Source organism: Aquarana catesbeiana, linkage group LG09 (assembly GCF_042186555.1).
Source record: "Aquarana catesbeiana isolate 2022-GZ linkage group LG09, ASM4218655v1, whole genome shotgun sequence".
Classification (NCBI taxonomy): Eukaryota; Metazoa; Chordata; class Amphibia; order Anura; family Ranidae; genus Aquarana; species Aquarana catesbeiana.
The window spans coordinates 235,161,789-235,184,991 of record NC_133332.1 but is presented as its reverse complement, the minus strand read 5'-3'; the positions used below and the strand labels follow the sequence as shown (position 1 = coordinate 235,184,991).

The 23,203-nt window shown below is 41.3% G+C and overlaps 1 protein-coding gene across 3 annotated transcripts in view; it reads right to left on the bottom strand.

Moving 5' to 3' along the window:
* The window catches only part of NOXA1 (NADPH oxidase activator 1), a 59,576-nt gene that overhangs the window by 7,317 nt on the left and 29,056 nt on the right, over nucleotides 1–23,203 (bottom strand). The window contains exons 5-12 of one of the 3 annotated variants that reach the window (XM_073599977.1): nucleotides 22,286–22,393; nucleotides 21,921–21,980; nucleotides 15,544–15,581; nucleotides 11,172–11,310; nucleotides 10,496–10,555; nucleotides 5,125–5,194; nucleotides 4,954–5,042; nucleotides 1,089–1,190 (exon numbers count right to left, since the gene is read on the bottom strand). In XM_073599977.1, coding sequence (XP_073456078.1) covers nucleotides 1,089–1,190; nucleotides 4,954–5,042; nucleotides 5,125–5,194; nucleotides 10,496–10,555; nucleotides 11,172–11,310; nucleotides 15,544–15,581; nucleotides 21,921–21,980; nucleotides 22,286–22,393 — 666 coding nt within the window. The remainder of the gene's footprint in view (nucleotides 1–1,088; nucleotides 1,191–4,953; nucleotides 5,043–5,124; nucleotides 5,195–10,495; nucleotides 10,556–11,171; nucleotides 11,311–15,543; nucleotides 15,582–21,920; nucleotides 21,981–22,285; nucleotides 22,394–23,203) is intronic. The other 2 variants (XM_073599979.1, XM_073599978.1) reach the window with 2 other exon arrangements.

Below are 23,203 nucleotides of genomic sequence, written 5' to 3'. Positions count from 1 at the left end.
GTGGAAAGGGGTCCCTGTATGTCAAAAGTGGAAGAAGGGGAAAGGAAGGAGAAAGAGGGAGAAGAGAAGAGAAGAGAAGAGAAGAGAAGAGAAGAGAAGAGAAGAGAAGAGAAGAGAAGAGAAGAGAAGAGAAGAGAAGAGAAGAGAAGAGAAGGGAAGGGAAGGGAAAAGGAAAAGGGAAAGGGAAAGGGAAAGGGAAAGGAAAAGGAAAGGAGGCCATCTTTTGCTCCCTCCTATGGTTTATAAGGAGTTTGTCCAATGCCTATTTGGGCGACAAACACAGTAAAGATAATCTTTGAAGAAAGTGAGGTTTTGGGGTCTGTGCTCTCATTTCAGCTCACAGGAATTGACAAGGGCACTGTATCAAAAGATATTTTCTGTACTAGCTGAAAGTGTTCCTAGTCTGAAAAATAAGAAAACTAATGCAGCCACCACATCTAAGGACTGGTAAGCTGCAATATATTACATTTTTGTTCTTGGATTAATTATCCTTTAAAGTGACACTAAACAATATCCTAATTCCCCAAAAATAATACGTGCACATCTACTACTTAATGGCCATGTTATTTATTTTTCATGGAACTGTATCCTAAAGTGTTTTTCTGCCTCCTTGTAACATAATCTGTGTGTTTTTGAGCTTCTCCTTTCCACCTTCACTTCAGTTCATTACGTGTGCACTCCTAGTCCATAGTCCCTAGTCCATGTTGGGTGTGAATAAGGAAAGGTGGCTATGTTCCCACATACAGTGAGACCATGGAGAACAAATGTAGCCACCCTCCTAGAGGAAGTTAGATCACAGCAGCAAAAATTAAATGAATCTGTAGGAGGCAGAGACCAATAGAAGGTACTTTTTTGCATTAAGAAAATACTTTTTTCTTTTATTTAATCCAGAGTTTAGTGTCACTTTAAACTGTTAGCTATTGGCTTTCTGGGCCACATCCCACCCCAAGTCCTTACCCTACTTAGAGGTCAGCAGCTTACTTTCCATTGTGCTTCTATAAAAAAAATTAATTAAATGCTGATGTGATCAAGAGAATCTTGACGTGAGATTATTGTTAAATGTGGAAACTCAACACTCGTATACTTACCACTGTGACCTCCTGCTTGGTCTGTGGTACGCTCTGCAAATTGACAACCATCTCCACCTTCTGAAGAGGCATTTGTTGACCAGCTTTCTCCTTCACTGTCTCCTGTATAAAAGAGGATGTCATATTTACAAAATGATAATGTCTTAAAGGGTTAATTTAATTTCACTGGCCTAGAATAAACAGATACATTTGATAATTGCTCCACTACATTGTTCTCTCTAGAGCAGCCTTTCTCAACGAGGGTTCTTTCAGGGGTTGCTAGGGGTTCCTTGAGCTGTGGTAATTGCCCTTCTTTTTGACGGTGCCTGCATAGTTCCAGGATGAACACCATTTGGCAGAGCCAGTGGCATGTCACCAATGATCTTTTTGGCTGTCTGCAAGCTAAAGTGGCATTATTTCCACGGACCACCAATATAAGGGGCATTTATCCCAAAGGGCCCCCAATAGGTTGGTTTTAGCAGGGGCTCCCTGAGGCCTAAAAATTATTTTAAGGGTTCGTCCGGATTAAAAAGTTTATGAGTGGTTGCTCTAGAGCAGGGGTCTCCAAACTATGGACCTCCAGTTGTTCAGGAACTACAATTCCCATCATGCTTAGTCATGTCTGTGAATGTCAGAGTTCTACAATGCCTCATGGGACGTGTTGTTCCGCAACAGCTGGAGGGCTGTAGTTTGGAGATCCCTGCTCTAGAGGTAACATCCGACAATGGTTCCTCTCTTTTCACCTTATTAAGAAAGACGCACATATACAGTATTGTACATACAGCCACTACTTTGAAAAATGTCAGTACCAACTATTCATTTTATAAATTAAAAAAAAAAAAATATATATATATATATATATATATATATATATATATATATATATATATACATACAATTTTAAATGCTTCAAAAGAATATGACACATTTAGCACTGCTGCACAATTTAATAGCTGACTGCAATCTAAATTATGTTATTAGTTAGTATTTCAGGCTAGGCAGTGACAATGGTGATGAATCAGTAAATTACAATTTGCCTTGTCTACATGGACAGCTCCCACAGTGAAGCCTTTTTCCTTCAGCACTTAAACACCCATAAGGTGGTCATTAAAAGACAAATGTTGTAATGGGAACCCCCAAAACTTCCAGGTTGCGAGGAACAATCTCATTAACTATGACAAGGTGATTTGGTTGCTGGAGCATCCAAAGCATATAAAAAAAACAAGGGCTGAATGAGCCCACCAGACTCCACCAACAGCTAAAGTATCACTTTTGGTAGGTTGAGATTCTCATCCCCTAATAGGATAAAGTTGTTTTTACAGAGGTTCTTGTAAAGAGCTTTAAAATGTTTTCAATAGTTCTTCTCTAGAAAGAAATGTATCTTTTCAGCTTACTGGCCTTTCATTTATTGATTATTGGTACTTATATAGTGCTGTCAATTCATGCAGCTCTTTACATATATATTGTACATTCACATCAGTCCCTGCCCTCAAGGAGCTTACAATCGAAGGTTCCTTACACCCCTTTCACACTGGGGCGCTTTGCAGGTGCTACAGCGCTAAAAATAGTGCCTGCAAAGTGCCCTGAAACAGCCGCTGCTGTCTGTCCAATGTGAAAGCCCTGAGGGGCTGGACGGCTAAAAAATGGCAGGACGCTAAAAAATGTCCTGTAGCAGCATCTTTAGAGCAGTAAAGGAGCTGCTCCTAAACCACTCCTGTCCATAGCGCTTTGCGGTGGTTTTAACCCTTTCGCGGCTGGGTTTTAACCCTTTCCTGGCCACTAGTGGGGGGTAAAAGCGCACCGCTAGCGGGCGAATAGCGCCGTGAAATTGATGGTAAAGCGCCGCTAAAAATAGCGGCGCTTTACCGCCGATGCACCCACCGCCCCAGTGTGAAAGGGGCCTAACTCACATTCATACATACACATACTAGGGTCAATTTAGACAGGAGACAATTAACCTACCAGCATGTCTTTGGATTATGGGACTAAACCGGAGTACCCGGAGGAAACCTACGCAGGCACAGGGAGAACAGGCAAACTCCAGGCAGGTAGTGTCGTGGTTTATGTTCGAACCAACAACTTTAGAGCTGCTAGGCAGAAGCGTTAACCACTTAGCCACTGTGCTGCCCATATATATATATATATATATATATATATATATATATATATTACATATATACACACACAGTATCTCACAAAAATGAGTAACCCCTCACATTTTTGTAAATATTTTATTATATCTTTTCATGTGACAACACTGAAGAAATTACACTTTGCTACAATGTAAAGTAATGAATGTACAGCTTGTATAATAGTGTAAATTTGCTACCCCCATAACTCAGCACACAGCCATTAATGTCTAAACCACTGGCAACAAAAGTGAGTGCACCCCTAAGTGAAAATGTCCAAATTGGGCCCAATTAGCCATTTTCCCTCCCAGGTGTCATTTGACTCGTTAGTGTTACAAGGTCTCAGATGGGAATGGGGAGCAGGTGTGTTAAATTTGGTGTTATCGCTCTCACTCTCTCATACTGGTCACTGGAAGTTCAACATGGCACCTCATGACAAAAAAACTCTCTGAGGATCTGAAAAAAAGAATTGTTGCTCTACATAAAGATTGCCTAGGCTATAAGAAGATTGCCAAGACCCTGAAACTGAGCTTCAGCACGGTGGCCAAGACCACGGTGGCGGTTTAACAGGCCAGGTTCAACTCAGAGCAGGCCTTGCCATGGTCGATCAAAGAAGCAGGTGCTCAGCGTCATATCCAGAGGTTGTCTTTGGGAAATAGATGTATGAGTGCTGCCAGCATTGCTGCAGAGGTTGAAGGGGTGGGGGGTCAGCCTGTCAGTGCTCAGACCAAACGCCGCACACGGCATCAAATTGGTCTGCATGGCTGTCGTCCCAGAAGGAAGCCTCTTCTAAAGATGATGCACAAGAAAGCCCGCAAATAGTTTGCTGAAGACAAGCAGACTAAGGACATGAATTACTGGAACAATGTCCTGTGGTCTGATGAGACCAAGATAAACTTATTTGGTTCAGATGGTGTCAAGCGTGTGTGGCAGCAACCAGATGAAGACTACAAAGACAAGTGTGTCTTGCCTACAGTCAAGCATGGCGGTGGGAGTGTCATGGTCTGGGGCTGAATGAGTGCTGCTGGCACTGGAGAGCTACAGTTCATTAAGGGAACCATGAATGCCAACATGTACTGTGACATACTGAAACAGAGCATGATCCCCGTCCTTCAGAGAATGGGCCGCAGGGCAGTATTCCAACATGATAACGACCCCAAACACACCTTCAAGATGACCACTGCCTTGCTAAAGAAGCTGAGGGTAAATGTGATGGATTGGCCAAGAATGTCTCCAGACCTAAACCCTATTAAGCATCTGTGGCGCATCCTCAAACAGAAGATGGAAGAGCGCAAGGTCTCTAACATTCACCAGGAAAGTGATGTCATCATGAAGGAGTGGAAGAGGACTCCAGTGGCAACCTGTGAAGCTCTGGTGAACTCCATGCCCAAGAGGGTTAAGGCAGTGCTGGAAAATAATGGTGGCCACACAAAATATTGACACTTTGGGCCACATTTGGACATTTTCACTTAGGGGTGTACTCACTTTTGTTGCTAGCAGTTTAGACATTAATGGCTGTGTGTTGAGTTATTTTGAGGGGACAGAAAATTTACACTTTTATACAAGCTGTACACTCACTACTTTACATTGTAGCAAAGTGTAATTTCTTCAGTGTTGCCAAATGAAAAGATATAATAAAATATTTACGAAAATGTGAGGGGTGTACTCACTTTTGTGAGATACTGTATATATATATATATATATATATATATATATATATATATATATATATATATAATTATAATAAGTTACAGTACCAGCTCCTTGCAATACTTTAGTACCTCTTTTTGTTCTGGTAGGTCACGGGCAGGTCTCTTTGGTACATCCAGATCTAGTGATGGATTACCTGGAGAAAACAGATATAGTTTAAGTCAGGGGGGGTAGCCATAACACAGCAGAAAAAATAAATTACAAGTTTCACAGCTTACCCGTTGGCTTTACATTGGGCCTAGTTGGGGGCATCTTTGTGGGTGGCAGAGGGATTCCATTATTCACTTTCTATCAAAATAAGAAAAATTCTGATGTGAAATCAACTAGTGAATCGTTAATACAATATGGCAAACTCTACAAATGTGCATAAGTTAACAACTGTAACTTTACCAAAATCATTTTATCCACCGCTGTCTGATTCCAGAGAATACCCCATGTGTAGAGATTGGGTCTGCTTCTTGAAGTCTAAGCTCTCTCTGCTTAATGTTTCACCAGTTAGATCCAACCATACAAGTCATGTTTGAATTTTACTGGTTGCTGTGATGTGAATAACATCTTTGAACTGATACTTTGGTACATCAAGCTTCATGCATGGGACAACACGGGGCCTGCAGAAAGTGTGTTTTGGAATACCTTTCCTAATATACAAGATACGTAAAAGGTGTTCCTAGGTCACCAAACTTTTGATCCTTATGAACAAACCTTTGTTCTGCAAGTATAAGGGATTTGGCTATTGCAGTGCACTAGCTGAAAGTAGTGCTACGTTGTGAGGCCCTCTTACTACAATCATATGATTAGTTTTAGTGTTGTAAAAAGAACCATTTGATTCTTATGACTAGAGTCTAGATTCTTAAATGCTATCTTGAAACATATTGTTTAGTGTTAATGTCAGTTTTGGATAGAGGGGGAAGGCTTAGAAACCCTTACAGGTTATTTTTTGGCTGTATATATGTACCATTAGAGAAATTTCCTTTTACTTCCTGTCGCAGAGATGCAACAGGAAGGTAAGTTGGCCATACATTGCATTCTAAATGTAAAAAAATTGATTGTTTACAGCACTAATGAATGAATCTCTTGCTGTGCCACGCCAGCTGTGAAAATACACAAACAGTGGCTGCATCCAGTGGCGTAGCTTGGGATGTCAGCACCCGGGGCAAGGCAATTAATTTGCGCCCCCCCTAACCTGCGGACTTTTAGCTATTCCTAAGAGCCGGTTCACACGGGGGCGACTTGTCAGGCGACCTAGCCGCCTGACAAGTCGCCTCCCGTTCTGTACAATGGAACCGTTCTAATCGGAGCGACGCAAGTCGCTCCGACTTAGAAGAAAGGTTCCTGTACTACTTTGGGGGCGACTTGCATAGACTTCTATACAGAAGTCGTCTTGCAAGTCGCCGCGGCAGTTGTGTGCAGGTCGCCTCGGTGAGGCGACCTGCAAGTCGTGCCGCTTCTAATGTGAACCGGCTCTGAGTCCCTTCAAATACAATAGTACTGACCTACCTGATTCCTATACTGACCACTATACTATACTGATCACTATACTATACTGTCCACTATATTACACTTACCACTACACTGTCCACTATACTGACCACCATACTACACTGTCCACTATACTGACCACTATACTACACTACACTGTCCACTATACTACACTACACTGTCCACTATACTACATTACACTGACCACTATACTACACTACACTTGACCACCATACTACACTATACTGACCACCATACTACACTGTCCACTATACTACACTATACGGACCACCATACTACACTGACCACTATACTACACTACACTGACCACTATACTACACTGTCCACTATACTACACTGACCACTATACTACACTACACTGACCACCATACTACACTGTCCACTATACTACACTATACTGACCACCATACTACACTGTCCACTATACTACACTATACTGACCACCATACTACCATGACCACTATACTACACTATACTGACCACCATACTACACTGACCACTATACTACACTGTCCCCTATACTACACTGTCCACTATACTACACTGACCACTATACTACACTATACTGACCACCATACTACACTGTCCACTGTACTACACTATACTGACCACCATACTACACTGACCACTATACTACACTACACTGACCACTATACTACACTGTCCACTATACTACACTGACCACTATACTACACTGTCCACTATACTACACTGACCACTACACTACACTGACCACTATACTACACTGTCCACTATACTACACTACACTGACCACTATACTACACTGTCCACTATACTACACTGTCCACTATACTACACTGTCCACCATACTACACTGTCCACCATACTACACTGTCCACTATACTATACTGTCCACTATACTACACTGACCACTATACTACACTGACCACTATACTACACTACACTGACCACCATACTACACTGTCCACTATACTACACTGACCACTATACTACACTGACCACTATACTACACTACACTGACCACCATACTACACTGTCCACTATACTACACTGACCACCATACTACACTATACTGTCCACTATACTACACTGTCCACTATACTGTACTGTCCACTACACTAACCACTACACTGTCCACTATACTACACTATACTGACCACCATACTACACTACACTGACCACTATACTATACTACACTGTCCACTATACTACACTGTCCACTATACTACACTGTCCACTATACTACACTGACCACCATACTACACTGTCCACCATACTACACTGTCCACTATACTACACTGTCCACTATACTACACTATACTGTCCACTATACTAACCACTACACTACACTGTCCACTATACTACACTGTCCACCATACTACACTGTCCACCATACAACACTGACCACTACACTACACTGACCTCCATACTAAACTACACTATACTGACCACTATACTAACCAGTATACTATACTAACCACTATACTGACCACCATACTACACTAACCACTATACTACACTCCACTGTCCACTACACTAACCACCATACTAACCACTATACTACACTACACTGACCTCCATACTAAACTACACTATACTGACCACTATGCTAACCACTATACTATACTACACTAACCACTATACTGTCCACTACACTGCCCCCCCATAGTGACCACTACACTGACCTCCATACTATACTACACTACACTATCCTGCCTACAGTCTCTCTCTCTCGTCCCCCCCCCCCGGCCAGTAACAAGACTCTCACTCACCTTCTTATCCTGGCTGCATCAATCCGGAGGAGGAGAAGACAGCGGCGGCTTACATTCTTCTCTCCCCTGCGCTCTGCTTGCTGCCATGTTCAGTGTCCAGCGCCCTGTGATTGGGCGTATGGGGGGTCATGTGCGGAGGCGGGACTTCAGGAGCTATCGAGGACAGGCCAGCCCTACGCCTCACATGACCCCCATACACCCAATCACAGGGCGCGGGACACTTAACATGGCGGCCGGAGCCCGGGGACACAGAATTAGAAATTAGGAGGAGGCAGCCAGTGACACATACTGGCGCCCCCCTAAATATCGGGGGGCCACGGCACCCCCTGCACCCCCCACGCTACGCCACTGGCTGCATCTGATTGGAATGGCACACTTTTCAGACAACAATTTTCTGACCAGCTTCTTTGATTTTTCAACTGAGGGTTGTTTGATGGGAGGCAGCCGACAGGGTCACCCACTAAGACCCCTTTCACACTGAAGGTGCTTTTCAGGCGTTTTAGCGCTAAAAATAGTGCCTGAAAACTGACTCTCAAGCCTCCCCAGTGTGAAAGCCTGAGTGCTTTCACACTGGGGCAGAGCGCTTGCAGGACCGAAAAAAAAAAAAAAATCCTACACCGCTACTAAACCACCCCTACCATTGAAATCAATGGGCAGCGCTGCCGAAGCGCCTGCAAAGCGCATTGGCAGCGGAGCTTTGTGGGCGGTTTTAACCCTTTCCTCGGGCCACTAGCGGCTTTAAAAGCGCCCTACTAGCGGCCTAAAAGCGCCGCTATAACAGAGGTAAAGCGGCTCTAAAACTAGCGGCACTTTACTGCTAATGCGACCGCGCTGGCAGTGTGAAAGGGGTCTAAGCGAATTTCCTCAGGAACTGGCTAAAATTTGAAAAGTGTATGTCCAGCTTTAGAGGAAATCTCTCAAAGTGGGGGACTTACCCTTATACTGTTGTCCCTGGAACAGGTGTCCCCATTGGGAGATTTTTTTTCTACCATATAGAGCCAACTCTAACATTTTGAATTTCCACTCACTTTCTTTCTAGATGACAATGGTCATCCGTACACATAGGGGGTGGATCTCTCCAATGCGGACAACAATAAAAAAAATTGTCATAGGGTTTAACCCTTCCTTGCTCTATCCAATACGTATAAAAGGTATTGCCTAGCAATGCACCTTAACTGTTTTTTGTTATTGAAAAACATACCTTTATTAAAGCCTATTTTCTTAATATTTGCCTGGAGTCTAGTCTATAAGTTGCATTCATATTTTAATTAAGTTTCTCTTTGTTTTTTTTGTTTTCACTGTGTTTTAATTGCAAAAATGTAGGTGTTGCAAACTTTGTTTTTAAAATTTCTATACAAACAAAATTTGACTGGGTCCTTCACTAAGACCTGGTTCACATCCTAAGAAGGATCTTGGGCGTTCTTTTATTCTCTGGTTTTCAAGCCCTGTCTTCCATCTGTAGAAGGTATTTATATATGGCGTGGGTCCATACAGACTCACTGATGACATTTGCCTTGATATCTAAATTATATGTTTTTGAATATAGACAATACAGTCCCCCTGCAAAAAGACTATGGCTTATTTGGTCGAAACGTGTTGGGGCATTTTTTTGGGCAGGATCAATACGTTCATTCTGTGTACCTGCCTGTATTATTGTCGCTATGGCCAATGGGCCAAACTGAGGATGTTTGTAACCAGAGGTCATATTTTAAGAAATTTTTGTGTGATTTAAATATTTGTACAATAAATACTTTTTTATAATGATATTGATATATTATTTTCGCTGCTAAAAAAACCCTGGGATTTTCCAATGTTTCTTGCTACACTATTGGGGTGTACAGCATCCATAATTCTCTATGTGTTCTTTCAATAGTTAGATTATAAAATGCTTTTAACCCATATGTCTGATTGTTCATGTGTATCAGCTGTTTCTTTGACATGGGTTGTTTTGGGTGCGGCTCGATAAGGGTGTACCCTATAAACTACCGATACTGAAGTCATACCAATGTTGTGAGCAAGCACGGTATATCCGTGTGAAACATTAACATTGGTCCTGTGTTGTCTGTCTGGCATACAACAATAAAGATTTCTTTCATGCTAACATCTCATTCCAGTGTGTGGCCACTTTCTTCTTTCTACATACTTCAGCAAACAGTGGTGAGCCGGGGCCAGCACCTGGAGAGACATTGCACCTCGATAGCCTGAGCGGTGTATGGTTTGTGTTTTGTACTAAAATTTTATTTGGGTGGACTTATCTTTTAATACACTTGTGCAATCAAGCATTCTTGATCTATGTTAGAACTGTGCACGTCAAATAAAACTGTAAATTAATTACCGTCATATCAGCTTTAGGAGCATTTATTGGTTCCAGAAAATTGGTGGGAATGAGGATTTTCTGTAAGAGACAACAAAAAATGATGAAGATATATATACGCACGCATATACACAGCTGGAAACTGCTGAATGCCTTGTCTATATCCCTGACCTCTCACAATATGCAGCAACAGGCTGAATCTTCTCTTATTGAAAAACCCTCCAGCTTCAATCAATTCCCTGCCCAGGATAAGACGATGACATACGCCTGCTGCACCAAGAGGCATTTCCTCAGTCACCCCCCCCCCCACAGTGATCGCTCACTGTAAATGTGCAGCAACTAACAAGGTGAGACTGCAGGAGGAGGCAGATCTGTACCAGACATTTATAAACACAGCCAAAAACTGCACAGGCACCAGAATTTATATGCTCCATTCATCTCTGAATCATCTCAGTCCAGGAAGTTCATGTGGACTTTGGATGATGCCTAAATAAAGATGGTTCTGTCTGTTTAGAAAAAAAAGATTAAAGCACTCTTAGGGGAAGTACTGTGATCTGAGAGAGAGGTAACACTCCTAAGGGTTACACTTACTCAGTACTTAGCATGCATGCAAACAACATGAAAAAATAAATCTAATTCTGGGTCCATACTGGTCTTGTGTCAACACAAAGTCCCATTATATTTTTTCTTTACTTACTTGACCGTCGTGGATGGCAGTAGCCCAGTCCCCATCTTTATTCAGGATGTATACAATGCTGTTGGCTTTCACAGTCACCTCCCCGGAATTTTCTGGGTAATAATGGACTAAAACACGATGATATCCAGCCTCACGGCCTCTGTTGGGGTTACAGAATGTTAATGCATTCGGCGTTTTAGAAGTTTGCTGAGTCCCTAAGCCAGTGTTTCTCAACTCCAGTCCTCAAGGCGCCTCAATAGGTCATGTTTTCAGGATTTCCCTCAGATGAAACGGCTGTGGTAATTACTAAGGCAGTGAAACTGATCAAATCACCTGTGCAAAATAATGGACAGCCTGAAAACATGACCTGTTGGGGTGCCTTGAGGACTGGAGTTGAGAAACACTGCCCTAAGCACAGTAATAGGAAAGCCACACTTATTAACTACTTAAGGACCCAGCCTCTTTTTGACGCTTAGTGTTTACAAGTTAAAATCGTTTTTTTTGCTAGAAAATTACTTAGAACCCCCAAACATTATATATCTTTTTTTAAGACACCCTAGAGAATAAAATGGTGGTCGTTGCAATACTATATGTCACACCGTATTTGCGCAGCGGTCTTACAAGCGCAATTTTTTTGGAAAAATTACAGTTTTTTTTACTTAAAAAATAAGACAACAGTAAAGTTAGCCTATTTTTTTTTTATATTGTGAAAGATAATGTTACGCTGAGTAAATTGATACCCAACATATCATGCTTCAAAATTGCGCCTGCTCGTGGAATGGAGACAAACTTTGACCCTTAAAAATCTCTATAGGCGATGTTTTTAAAATTTCTACAGGTTACATGTTTAGAGTTAGAGAGGAGGTCTAGTGCTAAAATGATTGCTCTCACTCTAACGATCACAGCGATACCTCACATGTGTAGTTTGAACACCGTTTTTATGCGGGCGCGACTTACGTATGCAATCACTTCTGCCTGCGAGCTCGGCGGGACAGGGCGCTTGGGCGCTTTAAACTTTTTTTTTTCTTATTAATCTTACTTTTTATTTTTTTATTTTTACACTGTACTTTTAAAAAATAAATTTGGGTCACTTTTATTCCTATTACAAGGAATGTAGACATCCCTTGTAATAGAAAAAAAAGCATGACAGGACCTCTTAAATGTGAGATCTGGGGTCAAAAAGACCACAGATCTAAAATTTACACTAAAATGCAATAAAAAAAAAAAAAAAACAATTAAATGTAATTTTTTTTTTTTTTTGCAAACAAAAATAAAATTTCCCCTTTAAGACCATTGGGCAGAAGTGACAATTGACGTCGCTTGTGCCATTCAATGTTATGGAGCCGAGCGGGGGCCATGTTTCCCTCACTCAGCTACATGCTTGTCAGGGGGAAGGACGCGATTGTCTCCGCTGACCGATGACCAAAAACGTGGCGAAAGGGGGCAGCCTCTCCCGCCCCCGATATAAGTGATCTTACGGCAAATCTGCCGCGGAGACCACTTATATCTGAAAGAGTGCCGCTTGCCGTTGTTGAAAATACTGGGGTTATGGCAGCTACAAAGATGGCGATTTGTGCTAAGTGGCTAAATACAGAATTGGGTCATTTGATCACAGATATTCTATCAGACCTTGGTTTTTAATATATATTTTTTTAAATATTTGGTTTTTCATATTTTGAATCGCATGCAAACAAAAATGTGGACCAGTCCTTCACTCCACTGGATACAGAACAGTATTTGTCTATTAGATATAAAATTTTTTGCTTTCATGTACAAACATCAGCAAAGGGATTTTATAGGTTCAAACTCCAAGGAAACAGCAAAACACATTGAAATATTGATAAAAAGTGTTTATTGACAACTATTTTTAAAAATAAATTTACATTAAAAACGCTTATAGCTGGTTATATACCATGCCTAGTGTGTAATACATATTATACACAGGTATAGAAAACCTCTGATTACTACATTTCACTACACATGATTAAAATAAATATCAATACAGCATTACAGCATCAAGCATTAAATTTCCATTCAGGCAAGATCAAGACTTGACACCAGCGGGGGCCCATCCATACAAGGCGCTGGGGCGCCGCCCCCCTAATCCATGCGCCCGGCCCCTAATTTACGTGCTGGGCGCCGGATGCATGGATTCCAATGGGGGTTTTTTTTTTTTACTTAGAAGCATGTGATTAGAGTCTGAGGCTCTAATTGGCTTCAAAAAAGGGTGGACTCGGGGCGCAGAGCACTACACCCCGAGCCCACCCAGTTGTGTGACAATAGAGAATCAATATTTGCTATTGTCTTCCTGATTCTCCTCCCAGCTCAGGAAGCGGGTCCAGAGACCCAAATGGCCAAGAGGAGAAGTGATCCTATTGGCTGCCGAGGAGGAGACACAGGGGAAGCCGTGCCGCCGTGAAGCAGAGGAAGGAGAAGACACAGGGTGAAGCCGCCGCCCAGAGGAAGCCCGCGACCTAAATGGGGGTAAGTGCAGGGACCAGCCAACTGACCGGGGGGGGATTGCAGGAGACCCAACCGACCGCCAGGGGTAGGGTCGTACGTATTGCAGCCCCTCCGAAAAAAATATATAGCACTAGCTGCCACTGCTTGACACGTTTCACAACTAGCTTCATCGGGAGTCCAGAGGTACTGTTGAATAATATGTAATTCAAAAAAATATTTAACATTACGTTTGAACTCCTAAAGAAGATAGTTGCTAAACCCATCGAGTCTTGATCTTGCTCAAATGGAATATTAATGATTGCTGCTGTTATACTGTATTGATATTTGTTTTAATTATGTGTATTGAAATGTCTTGAACATTTTTGGGCAAGTAATCAGAGGTATTCTATACCTGTGTATAATATGTATTATAGAATAGACATGATATGTCCATAAACACTTTTATGAGTATTTGAATGTGCTATGTTATTTCCTTAGAGGTAGCACCTATAAAATCCATTTTTTCCTTGTTTTGTGTTCTGCTTTGCAGATATAAAATAGGACAATTTAAAGTGATGTCAGAGGTTATAGAGGAGGCAATAAGTGTATACATGTATTTATTACGCTAATGTGATGAGTTGTGTAAAAAAAAGTGTTTTTACATGTACATTATTATTATGCAGGGCTTTTTTTCCTCAAAGAATAGGTGCACAAACTTCCTCTTTATGAGTCACCTCCGCCCCTACCCACCACCAAGGACCGTTTCCTGGTCCCACCCCCTGCCCACCTCCCAGTACTTTATAGAGAATACAGAACCAAGTATCATTTTGACGGCTTTCACACCGAGCCACGGGGGGGCATCGGCGGTAAAGCAGCGCTATTTTTAGCGCCACTTTACCATCGTTTTAGCGGCCGAAAAGGGGTTAAATCCGCCTGCAAAACGCTGCCGGAGCGGCGTTTTGCCGGTGGTGTCGCAGCGCTGCCCCAATGATTTCAATGGGAAGCAGCGATGGAGGAGCGGTGAGTTCACCGCTCCTTCACCGCTCCAAAGAAGCTGCTGGCAGGACTTTTTGTGACGCCCTGCCAGCGCACCGCTCCAGTGTGAAAGCCCTCAGGCTTTCACACTGGAGTGAATATAGCCGCTTTTTTCAGGTGCTATACAGGCGCTATTTTCAGCGCTGTAGCGTCTGAAAAACGCTGGCAGTGTGAAAGGGGTTTTTATGGTACCAAATAATTTGTATGTTAACAAGAAAAACAGTAAAATAGATCACCTGCAGCCAGCAACAACAATAAAATCTCCAGCAACAATATATCCCGCAAAAAAACAACAAATTGACCACCTGCAGCAAAATATTCCCAAGCAAAACATATACAACAACCGTCGATCTCTCCCAGGAACAACTGACCCCCTAGCAACCTAAGACCCACCCCCAGCAACAATAGATGCCCCACTAGTAACAATAGACTTCCCCAGCAATAATAGATCCCCCACCAGTAACAATAGACTTCCCTAGCAACTATAGAACCCCTGTGCAAAAATGGGTCCCCTCCAGCTAAAATAGATCCCCAGCAACCAGTATCAGTAGACCCTTCAGGACACCCCAGCACCCCTTGCATGTATTCAGTGATGGAGGTACCGGGACTACGTTCTCTCGCATTCTTGCTGAAAAAAGTCATGTTATTCTGTAGTTTTATAACTGGAGGCAAACAAGGATCTATGTATCAATGTTTCTTAATTGAATTTTATGTGAAAAATTCACACATTTTTGCTGAAAACATTATTAAATAGGCCCCATAATTTTTTCCACCCAGTGCAACCACACTCAACAGGTATTGACAATGGACCTGGAATAGTCAAGGCCTTGATGGAGGCCTTTATAGTGGGATTCCTATGGTTTGTATTGGACAATGATAATTAACCTTACATTGGAAGAACTAAACAAGAACTCACTGAATGGCTCCTTGACAAGGCTCATAAAATCCAGGCTTCTGTAAGGGAGAAAATCAAAGTTATAGACTATATTACAATAAACAATCCAGAGATACTAGTTATACTTTTAAAGTGTAACTCTAGCCCAGATTATTTGAGTTTTTCCTGTTTGCATCCCTGCTGGATCAAGTTTACATTACTTCCCATAACTGTGTGCACACAGGAAATAAGAGGAATCTGCCCAAAGGGAACAAAGCAACAATAACCTTACAAAGGAATGAACCTTTGCCTATCCAATTCAAAACAAAAAATGTTATTGCTATCCGTGTCCCGATTAGAGAGATTATGCTCACTTCTTGTCCCAGAGTCTACACAGGAAGTGAAATAAAACCCACTCAATGGTGTCACAGATTAAAAAGAAAAAAACAGACAGAGAATCGCTGCTACACAGGCCATGCTATTAGACAAACCAAACATGATCCAACACATAGGGGGAGATTTACTAAAACCGATGCACACAGAATCTGGTGCAGCTGTGCATAGTAACCAATCAGCTTCTAACTTGAACTGAAAATAAAACCTAGAAACTGATTGGTTATCTGCACCAAATTTCAGTAAATCCCATTCAAAGACTTACTCACCACCTGATTATTTAAAACTTAGTCTTAGTGGTCAAATTATTCCAAAAACAATTAAAGAAAATCATAGGTCTGTTCTGTTATACACCTTGGTACTCTATGGAAAAACTAAAAAGTAACCAGGGCAGACTTGAGATTTTTTTAATGGAGACCAAGAGGTAGAGGAAGGACATACAATCTGAAAGTCAGTAAAAGTAAATCTACATAAGCACCCACAATGGTGAAGAAACAGAAAGCACAACCCATCAGATGGCTTAAATACCATTAGATGGAAAAAAAAAACATGGCAATAAACAGGATGTGACAAATGGTATGGTCAGCAGATAGGATGAAAAAAAAACACTACTATCTGGTATTTATTGGCTCATTTGGTTATTACTAATAACTGTTCTTGTTCTACTCACTATGTTGTACAGTATGACATAGCCAATCTACAAAAAGTATATGCACAAAAAAAAAAATATTATCTGTTTAAAGCTGATGTTTCCGTATGGCAATTTTTACGGTTATATTGGTCCAACTTGAACCAACATAGTTATGTACCATACCAATGGGATCCCTATGGAAGCTGTAAATCACTGCAAAGCATTCTCTGATTGGATGAGGTGAAGAGGCAGGGTGATAATGTCACAATCTCCACTTCAAACGCAACGTGCTCTCTGAAAGGCACCTGTGCCGAGTGAATAACCTCCTGTGTTCGCAATGCAGCAGGGCAACTGCTTGGCATTGGACCTGGAAGCTTGTGGAGATGACTGTAGGAGTGGTGCCCAATACAGTGATTTCCAGCTTCCACAGGGATCCCACAGGTATACTTACATTGGTCCAAGTTGGAAAATGTAACTACGTAAAGTTTGCCATACTTAAATTTTAGCTTAAGGCTGCATGCACATGGACATTTTCAAATAATCCCATTTACGCTTTTTTTAAAAAAAAATGATTGGTCTGGTGCATATTTAGACACACTGATGCATTTATTTAACACATTCATGCACGCAAGGAGTATGCAGGTAATTTAATTCTAATGGCTACAATATTGATTTTTTCTAGCCACTAGATCTAAAGTATGCTTATATGTGCGAATATATGCGTAAATTACGCCAGTCTCTTTGAGCGCAGATTGAGGGCATTTTTTATGCACCTAAACGCTGCTCTAAAACATGAATCTAAACACCACAATGTCTAATAAAACCATTAAAAAAAACAAAAAAACAAACAGAAACATCCCTCTAAAAGCGGTATTCTTTCTGCCCATGTGCCCTAAAGTAAACACATAGCATGTGTTTTTTGTAACATTAGTATCATCTGAAATATCTGCACAGGCTAGGTTTAAAGTGATGGCAATTTTTTTCTCAAGTAAGTATTTAAGGGGGGCTGGGGGGGGGGGGGAGCTGACGTTATGAGGTTTTTTTTACCCTAATTCAGAGAACGCATTAAGGTAAAAAAAAAAAAAAAAAAAGATGTTTGCCTTTACTGCCACTTAAAATCTTATAAAAAAAATATGCTAAGAAACAGTGTTAATTTTAGTCTTAGGACTAAAATGGCATTTTAATTTTAGTCCCTTTTTAGTCTTCTGCAATTGTTTTAGTTTTAGTCGTATTTAGTCGACTAAATCTCCAGTACATTTCAGTAATTGCAATTTAGTTTTAGTCATAGTCTTTTGACTAAAATGGCATTTTAGTTTTAGTCTCATTTTAGTCTTTTGCCTAAAATGGCTTTTAGTTTTAGTCGTATTTTAGTCATCTCAATTGTTTTCGTTTTAGTCGTTTTTTAGTCAACTAAAATAGTATTCATTTAGTCAACTAAAATGTTTTAGTCGTTTTAATCGACTAATTTAACACTGCTAAGAAAAACCTGACAGAGATTCTAACCCTTCCAGACTCTATTTAAAACAAAAAAAGAAGTTTTAACTGGAATTCCAACATAAATAATTCCCTATAGTCTCCAAAAAAAATCTTGTACAGCAGTTTACACTATGATGAGAAAACCCCGCCTATCCTTTACAGCCAATGAAGGTGCTTCTGTTTGATCTGCGACTGCCATGGTGCTGCACATGTGATCAGTTATGACAACAGCCATTGGATGGTTTTGATAGTATGGTTAACCACTAAGCCACCGCCCACCGTCATATGACGGCGGGACGAGGCTTCTGTTGTTCTGGGAGGACGTCATATGACGTCCTCGCCCTCCCGAGCCACTAGGGGGCGCGCGCGCGCCGCCGGCGGCGTCGCTCGGGACCTCGTGTGCGTGCCCAGCGGCCGCGATGTCCACCGGGCATCCGCGATTGCCGGGTAACCGAGCAGGAGCGTGGATCTGTGCATGTAAACACAGATCCACGTCCTGTCAGAGAGGAGAGGAGACCGATGGCGTGTCCCTTGTGCATAGGGACACCGATCGGTCACCTCCCCCAGTCAGTCCCCTCCCCCCACAGTTAGAATCACCTCCTTAGGTCATACATTAACCCCTCGAGCGCCCCCTAGTGTTAACCCCTTCCCTGCCAGTCACATTTACACAGTAATCAATGCAATTTTATAGCATTGATCGCTGTATAAATGTGAATGGTCCCAAAAATGTGTCAAAAGTGTCCGATGTGTCCGGCGCAATATTGCAGTCACAATAAAAATCGCAGATCGCCGCCATTACTAGTAAAAAATAAATAAATAATAAAAATGCTATAAATCTATCCCCTATTTTGTAGACGCTATAACTTTTGCGCAAACCAATCAATATACGCTTATCGCAATTTTTTTTTACCAAAAATATGTAGAAGAATACATAATGGCCTAAACTGAGGAAAAAATTTGTTAAAAAAAAAAAAAAATTGGATATTTATTATAGCAAAAAGTAAAAAATATTGTGTTTTTTCAAAATTGTCCCTCTTCTTTTGTTTATAGCGCAAAAAGTAAAAACTGCAGAGGTGATCAAATACCACCAAAAGAAAGCTCTATTTGTGGGGAAAAAATGATAAAAATTTCATTAGGGTGCAGTGTAACATGACCGCGCAATTGTCATTCAAAGTGCGACAGCGCTGAAAACTGAAAAATGGCTTGGGCAGGAAGGGGGTGAAAGTGCCCTGTATTGAGGTGGTTAAAGTAGATGTAAACCCTTACATATACCCAGTGAAATGAACAACCTCAGATGATACACAGGGATGAAACAAATCTCCCTACATAAGTTGTACATGCATATCTGCTGTCATCATCTTTACTATTATTTTACAGGATGCTTGTAATCCAAAGCACTTGTATATCAAAGCAATCTTCCCCATAAGAAATAATGGAAACTCAGATGATTCGTTTGGCAACCATTTATTCATAAGTCCTTCAGTTTATAGTACATATAAAAAGATTATAGCAATGTGAGGTTGTGTAACCATAAAATGTCCTTCCACAAATGGAAGCCTCCACAAGGGGGTTAGAAGCAAAATCTAGCAGGAGCTACAGAGTATAAAAGAGAAGAGAGGCGCCTCCAAGTGTAGCAGTATGGTTACATTTAATGAAGGTACAACATATAGCAACTCACATGGTTGATGATTAAAAGAGGCACATCTAAGTATGCAGGCATCCCTGCAGTAGAGCGATCTGAAAGCGAGGCTTGACGTGCTCATAGAGTGCATCGTGGAAGGGATGACGTTGATGGCGGTGCGGAGGACGGTCTATGTGGACATCTTTACCCCGGATGCCTGTATACTTAAATGTGCCTGTTCTAATTATCAACCATGGGACTTGCTAAATGTTGTACCTTCATTAACCACTTCAGTCCCGGAAAATTTAGCTTCTCAATGACCAGGCCATTTTTTGCGATATGGCACTGCGTCGCTTTAACTGGCCATTGCGCAGTCGCGCGACGTTGTACCCAAACAAAATTTACGTCCTTTTTTTCCCACAAATAGAGCTTTCTTTTGGTGGTATTTGATCACCTCTGTGGTTTTTATTTTTGCGCTATAAACAAAAAAGTGCGACAATTTTGAAAAAAAAAACACAATATTTTGTACTTTTTGCTATAGTAAATATCCCCAATTGTTTTAAAAAAAAAGCTAATTTTTTTCTCAGTTTAGGCCGATATGTATTCTTCTACATATATTTGGTAATAAAAATCGCAATAAGCGTATATTGATTGGTTTGCGCAAAAGTTATAGCGTCTACAAAATAGGGGATAGATTTATGGCATTTTTATTATTGTTTTTTTTTACTAGTAATGGCGGCGATCTGCGATTTTTATCGGGACTGCGACATTATGGCGGACACATCAGACACTTTTGACACATTTTTGGGATGATTGACAATTATACAGCGATCAGTGCTATAAAAATGCACTGATAACTGTATGAACGTCACTGGCAGGGAAGGGGTTAACACTAGGGGGCGATCAAGGGGTTAACTGTGTTCCCTGGTGTGTGTTCTAACTGTAGGGGGAGGGGACTGACTATAGGAGATGACAGATCATGATTCCTAGCTATTAGGAACTCACGATCTGCATCTCCTCTCCTCACAGAACAGGGATTTGTGTGTTTACACACACACGTCCCTGTTCTGCCTCTGGTGCCCGTGATTGCACGTGGCTGGCGGTCATCGCAACCGCTGGTCACGAGCATTAGCACCCCAACAGTACAGCGGGCGCACGCACGCACACCTGCTATCCCGCTTAAAGGAGCCGATGTACAGCTACGACGGTTCGTGGGATCGTGCCGACCTGCCGCAGCATAATGACAGTGGCTGGTCGGCAAGTGGTTAACTGTAACCATATTGCTACACTTAGAGGTGCCTCTCTTGTCTTTTATACTCATGACGCTACTTGTATATCAAGACATCGCTTGTATATCAAGTAAAAATGTATTTAAAACTTTTGCTTGTCTTGCAAAATGCTCTCAAACCAAGTTACTCTCAAACCAAGGTTTTACTGTATACTTTAATACAGTAAGAATCAGAAAGCTCTTTATATATTCTTTAGAAAGTTCAGATCGTTCAGCACTGCATTGAGGTTTGGTCATACAGTCAAGACAGCTGATTGGAGGAAAGGCACACACCCCCTTTCCTCATAGGTAGAGACTTTCAGTTCTGTTCGTTGAATAGTTCAGTTTTATACTAATCTATTTATAGCATCTTCCCCAACACAAAACTTTTATCTTAGTTGTCTGAGAACTTGTAAGGAGTTATCAGGCTGATAATAGAAGAATGGATCAGGAGAAAGCCATGGGACATAGTACTTTGAAGAGAGATAAGAAAACACTGCAGATATATGTGCCCAGCTCAAATTTCATGAATCTGGTTTACATCCACTTTAAGGACACAAGCAAATGTGACAGTTAGCAATTTCGACATTCCAGGAATGTAACTGTTTTTTGAAACCATTAAAATCGATATGGGTTTAATTCCGCTTTATGATTTACTGCTGCTCAGGGGCTCTGGGCTTCAGCAAAATGGCAATTTACAGCCCACACTAATTCTGGTAGCATAATTATATTTGTGGAATGTATGTTCCTTGCTAAAGAACATTATTTTTTTATCAAGTGGTTATGAGTAAAGCTCTGCTTTAAAGCTGTCAACAGATCAGCTTCAACAAATGTGGCAGTGTCTAAAAATAGAAAGCAACTGAGCATGTGCAAAGCTGGATTACTGGATTTTAAACAGTATAGACACTTCTTTTTAATGTTTTACATATCTATACTAGGGGCCAGCCTGAAGTGATCTAGCAGAACTTAATTTTCTGACCAAAGTTCCACTTTAAGGACAATTAAACAAAATGAATTTAGATTAGACTGACCTGAGGGCGAAGAGGCTCGAATCCGCTGTATTGATCATTTGGAACTACAGAGGAGATGACCTAAACAATAAACAAATCAGATATGTTATAGAGTCAGTCAATCCTGAACTCATATTTCAGTTTTTGTTAGATGCCGAACAGTTAAAGATGATTTCCAGGCAAATAGCTAACTATATACTATACTATATAACTATATACATATACTGTAACAGAAATGTTTTAACTGCCAAAGCCACTGAATTTATGACTGCATAGTTTATTATTGTATGGAATGTGCACTTAGAACCAAACCAACCAGTTATTTCCACAAGTATGAATGTTGACATTTGACACTGAGTCATCCCATTGTCATTAGATTAGATCACCTTTGGTTTCCCCAGGAAATCTTTGGATTTTAGCTGCTCGACTTCCTGCTTCCTTGGCCTGAAGAGCTCGGTCTCTGGTACGTGCAGCGGCTGGAGTAAAACACGTTTCTGTGTAAGAATACATATTCCATGGTTAGGTCATATGTAGGTGTACTATAAGATAATCATGTTATTATAAGGACTTTGTCCTAGGAAGCTGTCATCATGGCCTGCATTTAGTAAATACTGCTGGGCCTAATGTGTAAAATCTTAAAGATAAATTCCACTAATTCAGCCACTTTGTAGAAAGTGAAGTCCAAGGAGCTGCGTGACTTCTCCTGGGCTTATCTCTATTATCTATGTATGTCTGAAAGGTTTATTGCTTTACAGGGCTGTTAGAGAGGAGAGAAGCACACCGAGTAGATATGCACACCCTTCACTTCTGCTAGCCATTCAAAGAAGCCTTTGTATTTTGTAAATGTGTTCACATGTTACCAAGGCTTCTGTAATTGGACAGGAGGATGAGAAGGGGACATATTAGCTGCAGCGACAATCATAGCTCAGAAGGATCAGCGTCGCTCTCCCGGCACTACAGCAAAAGCTGTCTTCCAGGAGAACTATAAAGCTATCAGATATAAATAATAGAGCTAAGCCCAGGAGGAGTCATGCACCTCGCTAGACTTACCTCATAGTGAGCCTTCATTTTTTACAAAGGAGCTAAATTCCTGGAATTCAGCTTTAAAGAGACTTTAAGTGATAGGAGAAAACCTCTTCATTTGCCTCCCTACCCGCAGGAACATCCTGCTCAGAACTCCCACCTATAGGATAAGTAACTCTAATGCAGTGTGCACATGGGCGGACTGGTCCGATGGGACGAATCCGTCTGACAATCCGACCGTGTGTGGGCTTCACCGGACCTGCAGCAGACTTTTTCGGTCG